This window comes from Hemitrygon akajei, chromosome 20, assembly GCF_048418815.1.
Source record: "Hemitrygon akajei chromosome 20, sHemAka1.3, whole genome shotgun sequence".
Lineage (NCBI taxonomy): Eukaryota > Metazoa > Chordata > Chondrichthyes > Myliobatiformes > Dasyatidae > Hemitrygon > Hemitrygon akajei.
Genome location: NC_133143.1, coordinates 38,844,134 through 38,862,695, shown reverse-complemented (window position 1 = coordinate 38,862,695; position 18,562 = coordinate 38,844,134). Strand labels below are relative to the sequence as shown.

Sequence of the window (18,562 nt, the reverse complement as noted above, 5' to 3'; positions counted from 1 at the left end):
ACTGTCGCATGCAAACAGCTACTTGGCGCCACAGGTGGAGACTGAAGGTAACATTCAAGATTACTGTCAACCCCTTCGAATTCTTCGTACCTCCGAATGTGTTGAAGTACTGAAATATTGTTTCATTTTCACTCCCAGCCGTTTCTGGCATTTTCAAGTAGGAATGTTTGGTACCACAGTGCGCAAGTCAGTTCTGAATTTTCTGGTGCTTATTTCTCACCAAGTAAGGGTGACTAAAATCACTGCTTCTTGAACACAAACACACGTAACTGTCCGCTCTAAGCACCGTGTCTAACAGCTACATGATGTGCATGTGACTGACACTAGGTCGAAGAAGTTCAGCAAAAGTTTCCTGCCTCAATTAAGCGGCATATTATTCCAAATAAACAAAGCAAATCCCAACCATTTTGTTGATTCATTTTTGTTCTTTTAAAATTTGTCCCAAATAAGCAATGGTCCAGACTAACTGATGGGCCAATTAATTGGAATCCACTGCATGTAGTCAACAATAAATTCTCCAAAAATTTCAAATTGTCTTTTAGGTTTTGTATAAAATAGATTGTCCTGAGAATTATTAATAGAGTATTTAAAGGCAACTTGACAGGAAGTTTGGTATGCAAGCTAGTTGCTTAATCTAACATTGGCATAGAACTTGTATCACATAGTGAACTTTACACATGCTATCCAATAGATTTTAGTCAGGAAACATGCTGATGACGACATTAAGTTACTTCTGGGCCTTCTGTGCACAAAGGGCAATTAAGTAAAGACGAACCAGCTCACATCCAATAGGCATATGCTTGGATGCCTTTTACATGAGTTGTGATTGGCAATTATGCACAACCCAATCTTCAAAAAGAGACTCTTCAAAAAACTGAGTACCCTGTCCCACCACTACACCAATCTATCAATGAGGCCTACAGCCAGAGGTAATTTGTCATATTCAGTGGGACCTCCATGGCTCCAACCTTCACAAATTCTTTAAGCCGATTTCACTTAACCTTCCCTGCCACCTGGCACACATGAAACCAATTTTTTGGTGCCAACTCTATCTTTACTACTCGCTTGCCATACTATCAAATTGCATTTCAAAGCCTCCAAGTAAATTTACTACATATAAACAAATAAATACAAGAAAATCTGCAAATACTGGAATCTTGCTAGAACTTCATCTGCAGTCCTGACAAAGGGTTTTGGTCCAAAATACTGACTGTTTACTCTTTTCCAGAGATGCTGCCTGGCCTGCTGAGCTCCTCCAGTATTTTGTGTGTGTTACTTCACATAAACAAAGACCGACAAACAACTAACGTGCAAAAGAGGGCAAACTGTGGAAATAAAAGTAATACTGAAAACAAGGGTTGTAAAGAGACCTTGAAAGTGAGTCTGTAGGCCATATAATCAGTTCAGAGTATTGGTGAATAAAGTTATCCACACCAGTTCAGGGGCCGGATGGCCGTAGGGTAGTAACTGTTCCCAAACCTGGTGATGTGCGACCTAAGGCTTCTCTATCTCCTGCTCAATGGTAGCAGTGAGAAGAGGGCATGACCTGGATAGCTGGGGTTTTAATGATGGCTCCTACTTTCTTGTGCTAGTGCCCCGTGTAAATGTACTCAATGATGGATGGACTTTGTCTGTGATGGACTGGGCTACATCCATTACTTTGTGTAGCCTTTTTCATTCCTGGTCATTGGTGATCCCACTGCCCACGGGACATTAACCGTCTAAACTTTAACACTCCTCTCTCCTATTCCAACCTCACTCCTTCCCAAAGCTCGGCTCTCCACTCCCTTTGCACTAATCCTAACCTCACCATCAAACCCTCAGATAAGGGAAGTGCTGCAGTAGTCTGGCAAACTGACTCCTACCTTGCTGAGGTCCAGCGCCAACTCTCAGACACTTACGCCTCAAACAGGACATCACTAAGAAACACCAGGTTCCCACACCATCACCAACCTTATTGACTCTGGGGATCTCCCATCCACTGTCACCAACCTCATAGTTCCCGCACCCCACACCTCCCGTTTCTACCTCTTACCCAAAATCCATAAACCTGCTTGTCCAGGTAGACTCGTTGTCTCAGCTTGTTCCTGCCCCACTGAACTCATATGTGCAGACTCGACTCTGTTTTATCCCCCCGGTTCAGTCCCTTCCACCTACATCCATGACACTTCACACACTCTTGATCTTTTCAAGGATTTCAGGTTCCCTAGCCCCATCATCTTATTTTTACTATGGATGTCCAGTCCCTATGCACCACCAGAAAGGCCTCAAAGCTCCCCATTTCTATCTGGACACCAGACCCAGCCAGTTCCCCTCCACCACCACTCTCATCCCCCTAGTGGAACTTGTGCTCACTCTAAATAATTTCTCATTCGGGTCCTCCCATTTCCTTCAAACAAAAGGGGTAGCCATGGGCAGTGGTACGGGTCCCAGCTATGCCTGCCTGTTTACTGACTAAATGGAACAGTCTATATTATAAGCCTATACTGGTGAGCGTTCCGCACTTCTCCTAAGCTACAATGATGTGTGCATTGGTGCACCCCAGCTGAACTCATTGATTTCATCCACTTTGCCTCCGATTTCCACCCAGCCCTTAAATTCACCTGGTCTATTTCCGACACTCCCCTTCCTTTTCTCAATCTCACTGTTTCTATTCCCATTGACAGCTCATCCACCGATGTCTATTATAAACCAACAGACTCTCACAGCTACCTGGACTATACCTTGTCCCACCCTGCTACTTGTAAAAATGCCATCCCCTACTCTCAATTCCTCCATCTCTGCCGCATCTGCTCTCATTCTAGAACAAAGGAGATGTCCTCCTTTGTCAAAGAAAGGGGCTTCCCTTTATCCACCATCAATGCTGCCCTCAACCACATCTCTTCCATTTCATGCACATCCACTCTTACCCCATCCTCCCACCATGCTACCAGGGATAGGTATCCTCTTGTCTTCACCTACCATCCCAACAGCCTCTGCATCCAGCACATAATTCTCCAGAACTTCTGCCACCTCCAAATGGATCCCACCACCAAACACTTTCTACTGGGATCGCTCCCTCTGTGACTCCCTTATCCATTTGCCCCTCCCCACTGACCTCCCTCCTTACACTTATCCTTGCAAGCTGAACAAGTGCTTCACCCGTCCCTACAGCTCCTCCCTCACTACCATTCAGGGCCCCAAACAGTCCTTTCAGGTGAGGTGACACTTCACCTATGAGTCTGTTGGGGTCATATACTGAGTTCGGTGTTCCCAGTGTGGCCTCTTGTATATTGGTGAGACCTGACGTCGAATGGGAGACTGTTTCACTGTTCATCTACGCTCTGCCTGCCAGAATAAGTAGGATCTCCCAGTGGCCACCCATTTTAATTCCACTTCCTGTTCCCATTCCGCTATGTCCATCCGTGGCCTCCCTCCACTGCCAGAATAAGGCCACACTTAGGCTGGAGGAACAACACCTTATTTTCCATTTGGGTAGCCTCCAACCTGATGGCATGAACATTGATTACTCAAATTTCTAGTAATGCCTCCCACCTTCTCCCCCCCCCCACTTCAGCATTTCCCATCCCCTTGTCCCTCTCCTATGTTATCTTCTTGCCCACCATCACCTCCCTCTGATGCTCCTGCCCCCCACCCTTTCTTGTTTCTTCCTTGGCCTTCTGTCTCTTTCACCAATCAACCTCCTAGTTCTTTGCTTCATCCCTCCCCCTCCAAGTTTCACTTCTCACTTGGTATTTCACTTTTCCCTCCACCCACCTTTCAAATCTACTCCTCAGCTTTTTTTCCTCTAGTCCTGCTGAAGGGTTTCAGCCTGAAACATTAATTGTACTTTTTTTTTCCATAGATGCTGCCCGGCCTGCTGAGTTGCTCCAGCATTTTGTGTGTGTTGCTCAGATTTCCAGCACCTGCAGAAATTCTTTTGTTTGTCGTTGGTGATTCCATACCAGGGTGTGATTGAACTAGTTAGATTTTGTGCAATATTTTAGAAATGATCAGTGTATTTTGTGTTCTACCCAGGGCTGCCATCTCAGCACCTTAACAATTCTGCGTTCAGTGTATTAGGCTGACAAATCATCGTATTTAACTGTTTATTTATAGCCACATGCATGAACATTATAGAGGGCCATTTCTATTTGATTTTTCTCCCTCTTTCTGACTATAGAAATGTGCCTTTAAATGTACTTCTGTAACTATTACTTGAAGATTCAGGCAAGTCTTCTATTTTAAATAGACTGATATCTCTTTAAAATATTTAAAGCACAGAACCCAAACTTGATGTTTCACTAGGTTGTACAATAGCAGAGGAAAGCATCACAAAGGGTGAATGACATAATGTTGGCAGCAAGGGACATCCCAGTAAGCAGCTGATTATGGGAAAATCAGGTCCACTGTCACCAAAATTATGAAACTTCATTTAAATATTATACACTTGACAATATACTTGACAAGCAAACTTATTTTCAACACAAGGCAAACTCCTAGGCATGGCAAAATAATTTAGTAGGACTAGTAACTTATTCCCCAGCGAAAAATAAATGAACTTCCTTTTGCAGGGTAACCCTTTATACTTCCAATATACTGTACATGGCATGACCATTGCATAGTATTAGAATATCCATCTATATGCTGGGGTCATCAGTAATGCTTCAACAAACATTATCAGGCAAAACATTAAAGTAATATCCAGTAATTTCTTATTGTTCACAGATTCATTGGTAAAAGGCAGGATTTTTTTTTCCAATTTTAAAAGTTGTAAACTAAATGAAAGCTTCATTTATTGTCTGAAAAAAATAAAACATTTAGATTTAAGGCATCACCATCATAACCATCAGACTTCCAAGCAACCAAAATGCAATCTATTAACAATAATATATTCTGAGGAAATGGCAGTCTGCTTATGAATAAAACTGCCGTGAATTTCTATCATCCTCTGATTTTACATCAAATTTCTGAAATGTACATTATTTTTCCTCTGTCTGTTCAGTATTATGATCTGCCTTGCTGCATTAACAACCAGCGTAGTGAGCACAAGTTTACGAGGCATGTATGGCATTCAGAGAGAATTAGCTGGAGATTTTTATGGATAAACAAAGCTGATTAAAGGGCCAATTTCAAATGAACAATCTGCAACTAAACAAAAATTATAAGCAATATTAATCATGTAACCACAATGAAAATATATTCCAAATACAGATGTCGGTATGCACATTATCTGATCAAATAATGACAAGTAAAGTTTGATGTCTGCAGTCAGTATTAAAAGAATTTGAGGGAACTCTGTGACATCTGCATCTGGAAAGAATCAAAAACTGTCACAATCCTTAACTAACAAATTAGAGTAGCACAAATTCTCCAGATATTAGTACGCATGAAATTATGCTGTCAAAACACTCAGGAACAAGGCCAGCAAGTTAATGTTGTTTGAAAGGGCGCAATTAAACATGAGGGTCTGGCTATCATTTGCTCACACTGGCCATTACAATGTTAGTAGCACAGTAAGCATCAAAATGAATTTAGTGACAACGATTCCATAAGATAAAGGTCTCCACAACCCGAGACACCAGCCATACCTCACCATCATCATCTTCATCAGTCTGAAAGGAAATGGAAGGAGAAGAAAATGAAGGAGGAGATGCATGATTTACAGAAAGGTAAATAGAGAATTAGAAGAGTAACACAAGGCATTTGAAAATTGAAGAAATAAAATAAATTAATAACAATGCACAAAATCTGCTGTAAAGCTGTACAGACTGCTTAATATTCATTATAGAGACATAATGAATAGTGGTAGGTGATACTAATTGGTACTGACCAGGTAGTATGACTAATCTTATCCTGCGCAAGTCGATTGGGTTTTTGATTTATTAACATTGACCATTTCACTAATTTTAATACATCAAAAATGGAATTCAATAATTCAGGTCAATGAGATGGTTCTTCTGCTTGTCATCTGTGAGTAACATTATTTAATGTCGATCCCAAATGTATCTTACATGATGCTGGAGCTGCACTCATGTGAGCAGGCGGTCAGTATTTCATCACACCCCTGCCTAGTGCTGTATAGGTAAAGGAAATTTTTAAAACCACACATGCTGGATAGTACAGTACCTAATCTGTTCTGGTAACTGTTGCATGCATGATCTTGTAATGTTCTCTGGCTCTGGCTATATCCAGGCAGTTTGCTTTATTGCCTAAAAAACTACAAACTGATTAGAATACTGAACATAGAGTAGCAGACAGCTGCCTTAAAATTAATGTTGAAAAGGGGAGTGTGTGATCAAACTGGAATGATGGTTTCAGCAGTAGGTTAAATTAAGATTGCTAATTCAAAGTTCTTGGGGTGAAAGCAACACATGTGGCCTTCTTAGCAAAGAACTTCAACGAGGACTAAAAAATATAAATGTTTTGCATTACCAGTCCCCCGAGAAATTTGTCAAGGGAGTTGACAAGCTTAAATCTTTGCACTCCTGTAAGTCAAGCAACTACCAATCCCCGAACTTTGGAATTTTTCTAAGATCCTGATGAATAATCTTTTAGTTACATGTAATGCAAGTTGGACTGATGCATGTGTGATGGGACTAACTCTATCACTACAATCAACAATATGTTAGCTCTGCAGCAAATGTGCCTCTCACAACCTCATAACGTCGAAAAGTACTTTGCAATTAATGAAATACTTTGAAATGTGATCACCTCCTCAGTTAAGGCAAGTTTCAATTCAATTTAAGTTTAATTGTCATTCAACCATACATGAATACAGCCAAACGAGACAGCGTTACTCCGGGGTCAAGGTGCAAAACACAGTGCCAACAGTCACACAGAGCACAAAGCACACATAGTATGTATATGATAGAAAGATACAGCCACTCAATAAAAGAGTCCAAACAAGCCATCCAACACCACCGAAATCTGCAGATTACAAGAGTTTGTCTTCTGCTGAGCGAACAGTAGCAGGCACAGGAACAACTCCAGCGGGAATGCTGCGCTACGTCACCCAGTGGAGCACATTGATTCTGACGCCTCTCCCCCGACTGTTGTAAAAAGGTGACACCGTGGCTTAAAGCCTAGTCCTCTCACATACAAGACAGCAAGCACATATAGGAAATCAGTGATACAATCACACAAAATATACATGTATATAATCCAGACCCGGAGTCCTTTGTTCTGCCGAGCGAACACTGGGGGTGTGGGGCAGCACCAATTCCTGCACGGATGCTTCGCCATGCCGTCCCTGGTGGAGCGCACAAGCTTCGATGTTTCTCTCCTGGCAGCTGTAAACAGGCGACACTGCAGATTGCGGCCCTGAGTCTAACTGAATACTGCAGAGATCCGTGGGCGACCACAACAAAGCCACGCTTCCCCCAGTGGAACACACCAGCTCTGACGCCTGTCTCCCCACAGCTGTGAACAGGCGATACAGTCGCTTGAGACCTAGTCCTCGATACGTCCGAGGCCACACAGCTCCTCCACCATCCGCCCCTGCTCTCAGCCAGTAAGTCAGTCAATCAAACTAGTTTATGAACATTGTAGCCATCTTGGGAATATTCTTAATTAAAGCTTATTTATAAATAAATCCACCTACAAATTAGATTAGATTCCAACGTCGGACCCAAATAGTGATGGAGGTGGTCACAACACTCTCAAAATACATTACATACAGTTGTGCTCATTGTTCGCTGGCTGTTTTTGGTAAGCTGGTGGGAATTTATAATGGTATCGAGGCAACAGCCTCATCCTAGAGCTGGAAAGATATATGCATTGTTCTGCAGACGAACAATGTGCCCAACTTGACAGTTCCCATTAATATACATTAAATCCTAAAGAGATTGCTCAAATGATTAGTGGCATAAGTGTTTGGTAGCCAGTTACCCATGAAGAGCTAATGGCTGGATAGATTATTTGCTATGGTTCAACTATCGCATTTTTCCCCACGTGTAGCATTATACATCCTTGCAATGAAAGACAACAGCTAATTATCCAAAATAATTAAAAATTGCAGTCTGAACAGTACACCTCCAGAGAAACTGAAATACCACTTCTGTGACTCAGTTAATCCTAGATGTTTATTGCTAGAAGAATGGCAGGTAGTTTAATTCTACAGTAGTGATTCATTGCTTAAGGGAACATCTGGGTTTCAGGACTCAGTGCACAGAGTGACAAGTTGGGCAAAGCACCTTCATCTCAAGTATCAACAATCCTTGAGTTCTGCAACAATTTTAGGTTCAATTCTATTAAATGTTGACTTCAAACCTTTAAGTGAAAATTTAATATTCTACCAAATGGATTTGGATAATACAACACCACTGGCTGTTCCCAACAGGATTAACTGTTCTTTTTGAGTGATTTATGTACTTACTATCTCTCACATTGTACCTAGGAGAATGGATACTATTGGAGCGCGCAGTGACAGTAAGCAAAACAAATTAGATTTGGGATCTTTTCAAAGGCCAATGCTGAGCCAAAATAGGTCATCTTAACACTTCATCAATCATTGGCGCAACTGTGATTAAAATGCTCTGCATGGTTAAAAATATAGTCAAGTCAGAGTCTTAGAAAAGTACAGCTCAGAAGCAGGCCCTCCAGCCTATGTAGTTGATGCCAAACTATTTAAACTGCCTACTCCCATCAACCTGCACCAGGATCATTGCCCTCCATGTGCCTACCATCCATGTACCTATCCAAACTTCTCTTAAATGTTGAAACCGAGCTTACATGCACCACTTGCACGGGCAGTTCATTCCACACTGTTATGACTGTCTGAGTGAAGAAGTTTCCCCTCATGTTTTTCTTAAACTTTTCACTTTTCACCCTTGACCCATGACCTCTATTTGTACTCCCAACCCAACCTCAGTGGAAAAAGCCTGCTTGCATTTACCCTATCTTACACCTCATAATTTTGTATACCTCTATCAAATTTTCCCTCAGTCTTCTAAATACAATATTCTAGCTACTAAAATATTCCAGAAGAGAGCAACTTAAAGGACGTTGGGATTTGACTGTGAAAAGCATGACTAGAAATTGAATACATTTACTTCGGTGCCACCACACATTTACAGGCATGGGTCAAAATGAACCCCATAGCTAGCCCATCCCTATATTTATGTAGCAAATATAAAAAGCCTCGCCCTACAACAAATATTCTAAAATATACTGTACATATTAACATTTATCTATTTCAATTTCAGGTTGGTACCCAATGTCCCCACTTAACATTCTAACTGTGCTTCCATCCTGGATGTCATCCAGAATTGCTTTTTCCTAACGTTCCCCTCATGATCTCCTTAAACTTCCCCTGACCTGCTGATTTCCTCCAGCATTTTGTGTGTGTTGATTGGATTTTCCTCATCCAGATTGAAAGTGGGTCTGCATCTGGCCGTCCATGTGACATCTCACTCACCATGAGATATGCTGAGGGACAAGGAGATGATGACAGAAAATGTTCCTCTACGAGATTGTCCTTGAACACAACCTGAGAGTGGCAGAACATCCTCACAAAAGTATTTTTAAAAAAATTTTCATGTGAAAAAGCAGAACAACCCATTCATGGACATCAGCAGATGCACAAAACCTAGTGTTGAGAACCTAAAGCTCTGGCAAAGTGGATATTCATCCATCCTATCTACTGGCAATAAAAAAAAAAATTTTTACTTACATCTGTAATCATTTTGCCTCTAGTCTTGTTTCTTTCTCTATGATTGGCTCGTTTCTGTTTTTGCTGCAATACTCGCTCCCTGGTGGTTCGATATTCAAGAGCAAATTCACTGATAGTCTTACAGAACTTGTGAATGTTCACATCTCGGATTGCATGTGGGGGATGTCCCATGAACAGCAGAAATGCATGGAATCTAGAAGACAAAGACAAAGGTCAAAACCTGTATGATATAACCTGTTCATTCCTTCCACTTGGCGCTTGTGAATATGTGACCACTGGAACAAATTGTGCATGCGTGACAATTTTGTGCACATTTTACATGATGAGTAGTGATAGTGTTGCAAACATTGAATGGGATGTTGTTTACAGCAGCATTCCTTACAGATTCATTTCTGCAAACAGCTTCCCCAACACATATAAAGTTGTAGACATGAGTTACACTCAGATGATCTGGGAAGATGAGATGACTTCACTTCTGTCAGGGATCTGGCAGAATAGGTTTCAGATATAACACAGCTATTCGTGCTTATCTGACAGATGGACAGATTTTAGCTCTGATTCTTTGGCCCACTGATCCAGAGCTCATTTAGAAATACATGCATGGACTACTGTATGAAGTTCTGATCCAGAACTTGATACAGTGGCTACAGTGGCCCATGTGTGCATTTAATTGGCATTTATACTGCTCTTACCTTTTTGGAAAATAAAGCAAAAATCACAACTGCGGGGACTTTTGTTGAAATGAACAACAGATGAAACAGGTACAGACCCAATTGCTTTCACAAAGTCACTATAGTACTCATTCAAAGAACAGATGGTAACTTCAAACACATACAAACAAAACTTAGGGGATGATTTTGGAAAAATAAATGCTCAACTGCACCTACGATGAATGTTTTGGTCCAAGTTTGCACAGTGCTTTTTTGGCACACATCAGGAGATTCTACAACTTCTGCATCCTGCTGGATTATTCAAGATAAAACTATTAGATGATTCCACCATTCCAACTGTTACTGGGGAAACCATTTACAGGCACCTGGGGAAATTTTAGACATTGAAAATAATCATAATATCCCCTAAAGACAGGCCATAGGAAAGCACAACTGCAAAAGAGTAAAACTTAATTTTCTAGAGTGCAGAACAACACAGCTTTCTCTGTGAAGTGGTGAATCTCAGAGAAGATCCACTGATTTTTTTATTCAATGAAAAAGTCATGCACCTTTATAGATCTTTCAGTTCCTCAGAATATCTTCAAATGTTTTATACTAATACTGTTGCTAATATTGTAGTGCAGGAAACACAGCAGCTAATTTATGCAGCAAGCTTCCATAAACATAATGACCAAATTATAACAATGACAACTTTATTTATTTAATTCATTTATTTTGTTTAGAAATACAGCACAGTAACCAGCCCTTCTGGCCAAAGAAGCCCGCACCACCTAATTACACCTATCTGACCAATTAACCCATACGTCTGGAGCAAACCCACTGGGAAAATGAGCAATCTCTTTGCAGAGAGCAGCAGAATTGAACCCGGGTCATTGGCACTGTAATACTTCTATATTAAATGCTACACCTCCACGACACTGTACATCTGTAGAAACTTGCAAGAATCTTCAGTAACACACCAAATCTCCTCAAACACATTATGATGTATAGCTGCTGGTGTACCTTCTTCATGATCACATCAATGTGTTAGAGCTAGGACTGGTGTGCCTTCTCCTGATTTCCCCTTTCTATAGTCTAGAACCAACCATCACTTTGAACATCTTCCCTTCTCAATGTGATGTTTTACACTCAGTGTGGTGGGTTCAGATTCAACTTCAATTGAATTGAAGAGAAATTAAATTGAGAAATTCTTGTTAGGTACATGGATGGGAGGAGAAAGGATGGCTACAGTCCAGGTGCAGGTCAATGGAACTAGGCAGATTAATAATTCTGTATTGGCCAAAGGACCTGATTCGGTACTGGAGTGTTCTGTGACTCCTCATGCCTAACTGTGACAGTGTGACCAGGTGATTTGACATAATTCTTTCAATCTCTTCAGAACATTCTGTTGCGAGGTGTAGACTAGTGAAGACTATTAAACTACTTAATTTCACAGGAAAATGAAAGTTAGATTCAAATAACAAATATTTTATCTTTCTATGTTTAGACAAAATAGAGTATCTTAATCCTCCAAAGGTTTAATGGATTTTAAAAAAATGTGAGGTGCGAACATATTTCAAAATTTCCAAAGCTGCCAACTTGTTTGTACCTCTCTGCTTAAGTTCATGATTGCACTCAAAACTTTCGCAAAAAGCCTGACTCTGCTTCCCCCCATCTGACTCTCTTTTTCTCTTAGACAGGAATCAAAGGACTTTCCAAAACATTGGACAGAAAATGTTTGCCAACCATCTGGACAACTAATGGATTCTTTTATTTAATTTGGTGAAAAAACACTTTTACTACTTCACACATCTTTGCTCTCTTGGAGTCATGATGTAATGCAGCATAGAAACAGGCCCTTTGAACCAATTGGTCCATGCCAGCAAAGATGCCCATTGAAGTTAATGCCATTTTTCCATGCTTGGCCCATAATCTTCTAAACATTCCCTATCCATGAGTTTTAAAAGTTATTATACCTACCTCAACAACTTCCTCTAGCAGTTTGTGCCATACCTCTATTACCCTCTGTATATAAAAAAAAATTACACTTCAGGTTCCTATTAAATCCTTTTGCTTAAACCTTTTACTTCTTGAATCTGAACCATAGAAAACAGACAAGTGCATTCATCCTAACCATGACCCTCATGATTTTATACAGCTTAATAAGATCACCTCAGTCTCCTACACTCAAAAGAAGAAAGTCCTTGCCTGGCAGACTCAGTCCCTTGAGACCTGGGACTGAGTTTGCCAGGCAAGGACTTTTTTTTTTTTACATCCTTGTAAATCTTTTCTGCACTCTTTCTAGTTTAGTAACATCATTCCTAAAGCATGGTGACCACAACTGAACATAATGCTCCATGTGCAGCCTTACCAGCATCTTCTGCAACCACAGCATAAGCTCCCAACTTCTAGGGTTGCTCTGATTTGAGCAGATAAACTTTAGCATTATGCTGGCCCACTCAATCTTCGGGTAGAGAGGACAGAGCAATTTTGATTCCAGATGAAATTCCTTTCAACCTAATGGAGTGGCGGAGAAGGAGAACTCTGATTTTAAACCTCCGCTGCCTTGCAGCCATACCCATCCATGGGAAAGCCACCCAGAGTCAGGATCCCCAAGGTGGTTTGATGTTGGTTACAATTTCCCTCTGGCAACCTCTGCGACGACACTGATGCCAAGCTGTATCGACACTTGCCCTCCCTTTGGACTACATCAGTGACGTGGAGAGAGGGAACCCATTGCATGGGCAGCAGCCGGTTCTTCAAATCTTCCCGCCCAGGCTTGCACCCTGGAGAGGACACAGTCCACCAGAGGCGCAAACCCGTGATCCCCCGGGATCGATGGCTGCCTACTACTACTAATGGATTGGCAGGTGCACTGTGCCATCTTAGAAGTGTGATACATTTACAAACAGGATGCCATTCAGCCTATTCTACGTGTGCCAGATGAAAAGCTACTTAATCCTATTTTCCAGTACTAGGTTAGTAGCCCTGTACGTCACTTCTTTTCAAGAATACATTCAAGCAATTTAGATGCAATAAGGGATTCTGATTCTACCATCTTTCAGGCAGTGAGTTCCTCACCTCTAATCAGAAGACCATAAAATATAGGAGCAGTATTAGGTCATACGGCCCACTGAGTCTGCTCCGCCATTCCCTCATGGCGGATTTATTATCTCTCTCAATCCTATCGTTGGCTATTCTCCCTGTAACCTTTGATGTCCCCACTAATCAAGAACTTATCAACCTCCACTTTAAATATGCCCAATATCTTCGCTTCCACAACCATCTGTGGCAATGAATTCCACAGATTCACCCCTCTGGCTAATGGAAGTTCACCTCATCCCTGTTCTAAATGGACATCCCTCTATTCTGAGGTTGTGCCCTCTGGTCTTAGAATCCCCCACTATAGGAAACAACCTCTCCAAATCCACTCCATTTAGGCTTTTCAAAATTTGAATAGGTTTCAATGAGATCCCTCCCTCATTATTCTAAACTCCAGCAAGTACAGGCCCAGAACCATAAAATGTTTTTCACGCATTAGTCTTCCCATTCCTGGAATCATTCTCATGAACTTCCTCTGGACCCTCCCCATGTCAGCACATCTTTTCTTAGACAAGGGACTCAAACCTACTCACAATATTCCAAGGTGATTTTATTTCTTTAATTTCTCTCTAGTCTTTCCATCAATTATTATAAACCCCCTCAGTTTTTGATTTGTCTGCTCAGGCAAATGGATCCTTCCTGTTTATCTATACCCTTCATAATTTCATATATTTCACTTAGGTTCTGAAAATAATAGCCCTATGTTATCAAATCCTAACTCATGACTACAATTTTCCATTGGTGGCAACAGCCTTGTAAATCTCCTGCACATCGTCACCAGTGTGACCACATTTTCCCTGAAATATACCTGGAAAGAAATGCACACAGGCTGTGGCACAACCAATGCATGAAATATTTGTCATAGGATTGAATTTGCATTATTTAAAAACAGCTTGTGTGACTAGCTAATGAGAGTTTAACTGTTCAGTTACTGACCCATGTAAAGCATCAGTATTTTGGCAGAAAAGCTGGTGAACCCACTGCAATGTCATTACAGCCTTAAAAATGCCGATTTAGATAAATTAAAATCAAACCTCATGTCCTTTCAAAGAACGGCTGACAAAAATGCACTTTAACAAAGAATTCCTACTTCTTCCAAATCTCTTATTTGAACATGTGGCCAAACACCCTGAAAAGGGCTGCTGTTACTGACCCATTTATGTCCCTCATCTCTCTCCAGACATTGTTACGAGAAAAACATCTTTTCTGAATAAGCATCACAGATTCGGCACTTTGCAACCTCCCAGCACACTGGGGAATAATGCATCTGGCAGATAAGTTAATTCGCCTCTCACATCCATACTTTTCAAATAAGTTCTGAGGTAATGAAAGTAACTAACAAAAATAAACTATGACATATCATTAGAAAGAACTTTCTAAAATGATTTTGTATTTGTCTGCCTGTTCTTTTTATTTTATTGGACTAGTTATTTTACAGTGCATGCTCCAGTAAATTTACTGGAGAAATGCTACTCAGTCTATTACGGGAGGCAAATTCCCCAAGTGCCAGATATACTGCAAAGATTAACCATTTCATGAAATTCAGCTTAGGATAGTGCTCTTATTTCCAAGTACAAAAAGGTGTGAGATTAAGTCTTAACCCACAGATATTAAATAATTCATAATATTATGATTTTAATAATGAAGTGTACTGCTTGGAGTCTTGTCTTCTGTTTGAGATGTTTATCCCTTTTGAGCTTGTTATCAAGAAAGTAGTGGTAAAGCAAGGGGAGTGCAACTGCTAATCCCTCAACCTTCAAACAATAACTAAAACAGATGACAATTACAACGCTGTTTGTGGAACTTGCTGTATGGTAAATGTCTACATGTTTCCAACACTACAACAGCAAAAAAAAAATGTTTAATCAGCTCAAGTTACTTTTGAATGACATACAAGATGCAGTGGAAAACATTTATAAGGGACATGTTTATAAATTAGTATACTTGGTGCACAGGAGAGATTTTCACCTCCTTTGAGGCGGCAAAACCGGAAGAACACTTTACAACCTTAGATTCCCAGAGCAAGTTACAAATCAGGACAGGTAATGCCCACAACTACATGACACAACGAATGGAAAACTGTATAATATGTGCACCTGAAATGTCAGATATTATGGATGACTGACTAGACCTCCACTTCGAGTACATTAGTTTTAAACGATATGGTGGCACAGTAATGATATACTTATCAAATTAGGAGGTGAATAACCTGTTCCAAACCATATCCTGAACCTAATTTTCAGTCAAATGCTATAAATTTAGTTAATTACTGAATTTTCTTCAACACCCCATGGCATATGAAATCTTAGATAATTGGTCTTTAGGTCAGGAACTTAGCATACATTGAGGATAGGAGAGATATTAGCTTGGAATTACAATGCTTCATCATTTTTTGGCATGCTTCCTCTTATCCACAACTCATTTTCCTACTATATTGGAGTGCAACTATAATATCTTTGTTCCCATCAAACCTTACTCTGATTTACAGCATCTCCATTTTTCATCTTTTTCTCAATGCTCAGTTTCCATTATTAAGATGTTCCGAGACTGTGTTCCTTATACACAAGTACAATAAGTCCTGCAGAACTTATTGAACTCATTGCTATTATTTTTTACTTCAAAAAAAATTCAGAACTTCTTAAAATATTAATATATCCACTTTTTTAAAAGTTTTAAATTCATGAGGACAAATTTTCCCTCACAGCCAACAATCATATTTTAATAATCTCACTCAACTGCATTTCATTGCTAACATTTGACTCACTAAGCTTCAGTTTCTATATATTTTTTTCCTTCAATTTGAGACATAATTGCAGCAGAGAACTTGGTCACTTATATGGCTTTTGACTAACTAAAAAAACTGAAACGGAATTATCCTGGAAACATCTTTAACTTACATCATTTATAGTACAGAAACTACATCTTGTACCTGTTTATTATTCTTCTGTGAACAATTTTTAAAATGATGATCCTCTCAGCACAATCCTTCAGGGATTCGGACATTTTCTGCTTAAGGGAGGGCTTCATTTCATGTTTTGCAATTGCCTTTAGGTGATCCCATGAGGCTTTGCATCTCCGCTCTAATTGACAAAGATTTTCCTGAAGCTGGTTGAAGTCAACCTGAGAATAACAGATTTTTAAAAAATGAATCTTCCCTGCACAGCCATTTTATCAAGTATAACTTATGTTTATTTAAATTCTGGAAGTCAAACAATGGCCAAGAAGCAAAAGTTTAAAGGACAGTAGCAGCAGAAAAGAATTCATTCAGCAATAACATGTTAGATTATCTCAGAGACAAATAAGGCCAGATGTTATGGAGACATTTTGCTAGAGGACAGGATCATGCTTATTTTACTTTCAATGATCTTGATTGTTTACAGATAAGACTGATTTCTAATGGAAGATATTTAGCACAGTATGCTTGGTAGTTTCAATTCTATCTGGACCAGGAGAACTACTGGTGGAGCAGGCAGGATCATCACACTGGACCAGCGTAGCAATGGGGCTAAATATCTGCTCAGATAAATCACAATCCCATTACGGCTCAGGGAGAGTGGTACTGTACACAGCAGTGAAAAGACAATGATACCAGGTCTAAGACTGACAGATAAAACTGAGAACTTGATTCAATAGAAGATTAACCATAATATTCAAGTTTGTTTATTGTTATTCAACTGTACATGTGTTTATCATCAAAAGAAGCTGTATCCCATCCTAACAATTCTTGCACTAATGCTACAGTACCTTTTGTTTGAAGGGGCATGTCCAGATGCCTTGCAATTCCCATACCAGACAGTGAGGCAGCTGGTGACACTCTCAATGGTGATCCTGAGCGGGGGGGCAAGAAGCCTAACGCGCCCCAATCTCCTCAGGATGTGGACACGCTGCTGTACTTTTTTGACCAAAGATGTGATGTTGACGGACCAAGTGAGATTGCCCATTATGTGCACTCCCAGAAAATCAGTGTTCCTAACTCTCTCCAGTGAGCAGCCATGTTTGTGTTGTGAGGAGTGGTCAGCTTGCATCCTCCTAAAGTCCACAATCATCTCTTTGGTCTTACCCACATGGAACCACAAGTTGTTGTGCTCACACCATTCTACTAGCCGCTCTACGTCCTGTCTGCATACTGCCTTGCTGTTGTTGCTGTTGAGGCCAACGACTGTTGATGAATCAGTTTGAACTGGATCTATGAATGCAGTCATGCGTCAGCAGTGTGAACAGCAGTGGGCTAAGCACGCAGTCCAGGGGAGTGTCGGTGCTCAGTGTGATGGAGCTAAAGATGTTTCTGCCATCACAGATTGAGTGCGGCCTTTCTGTCAACAAGTCCGAGATCCATTTACAGAGAGAGGTGCTGTGACCCAACAAGGGCTGTTTACCACCAGCTGCTGAGGTATGTTTGTACTGAATGCTGAGCTTGAGTTAATTAGCCGCACCCTGGCACCATTTTCCAGGTGGGACAGGATGGACTTGGTGGCATCATCAGTGGACCAATTTGAGCAATAAGCGAACTAGAAGAGGTCCAATATAACTGGAAGATTGGATTTGATGTGATCCAGAATCAGTCGCTCAAAGCACTTCGTTATTGTTGAAGTCAGTGCCATTGGACGGTAGTGGTTGAGGTAGGTTATTGAAAGCAGTGCTCCCTAAATGCTTTCAGCATGTGCCAACCAGGTCCTAATGTGTGCTCGCCTCTAGTAGCAAAATCAACATGCTGACAGAACTTAGGCAGGACTGCTTTCAAGTTAGCATGGTTGAAGTTACCAGCAGCAATAAAAAAAAAAGCACTGGGGTGTGTGGTTTATACGTCACTGATGGCACTGTAGAACTCATGAAGCGATTCCCCAGCATCAGCAGTGGGCGAGAGATGTACAGTGCCACCATCACGACAGCAGTGAATTCCCTCCATAAATAGAAGGTCCTTGACCACTTTGCACTACAATGGAATTTGGATTATCTGTGTTTGATTATTTTCATTATTGTATAATTTTGTGTAATTTATGTTTATCTTCTGAATATTGTGAATGTTAGCATTCAATACTATAATCCGCTCAAAACTAATCAATAAACTTCAAGACCTTGGCCTCAATATCACTTTGTGCAATTGGATCCTTGATTTCCTCCTTTGCAGACCCAAGTCAGTTTGGAATGGGCACAACTT

The 18,562-nt window shown here is 40.6% G+C and overlaps 1 protein-coding gene across 14 annotated transcripts in view; it reads right to left on the bottom strand.

The window, feature by feature from the left end:
- Nucleotides 1–18,562, bottom strand: part of fhod3b (formin homology 2 domain containing 3b) — a 524,056-nt gene that overhangs the window by 17,677 nt on the left and 487,817 nt on the right. For 12 of the 14 annotated variants that reach the window (XM_073024178.1, XM_073024182.1, XM_073024179.1 and 9 more), the window contains 3 exons: nucleotides 16,334–16,524; nucleotides 9,653–9,845; nucleotides 5,571–5,594 (listed from right to left, as the gene is read on the bottom strand). In XM_073024178.1, coding sequence (XP_072880279.1) covers nucleotides 5,571–5,594; nucleotides 9,653–9,845; nucleotides 16,334–16,524 — 408 coding nt within the window. The remainder of the gene's footprint in view (nucleotides 1–5,570; nucleotides 5,595–9,652; nucleotides 9,846–16,333; nucleotides 16,525–18,562) is intronic. The other 2 variants (XM_073024191.1, XM_073024192.1) reach the window with 1 other exon arrangement.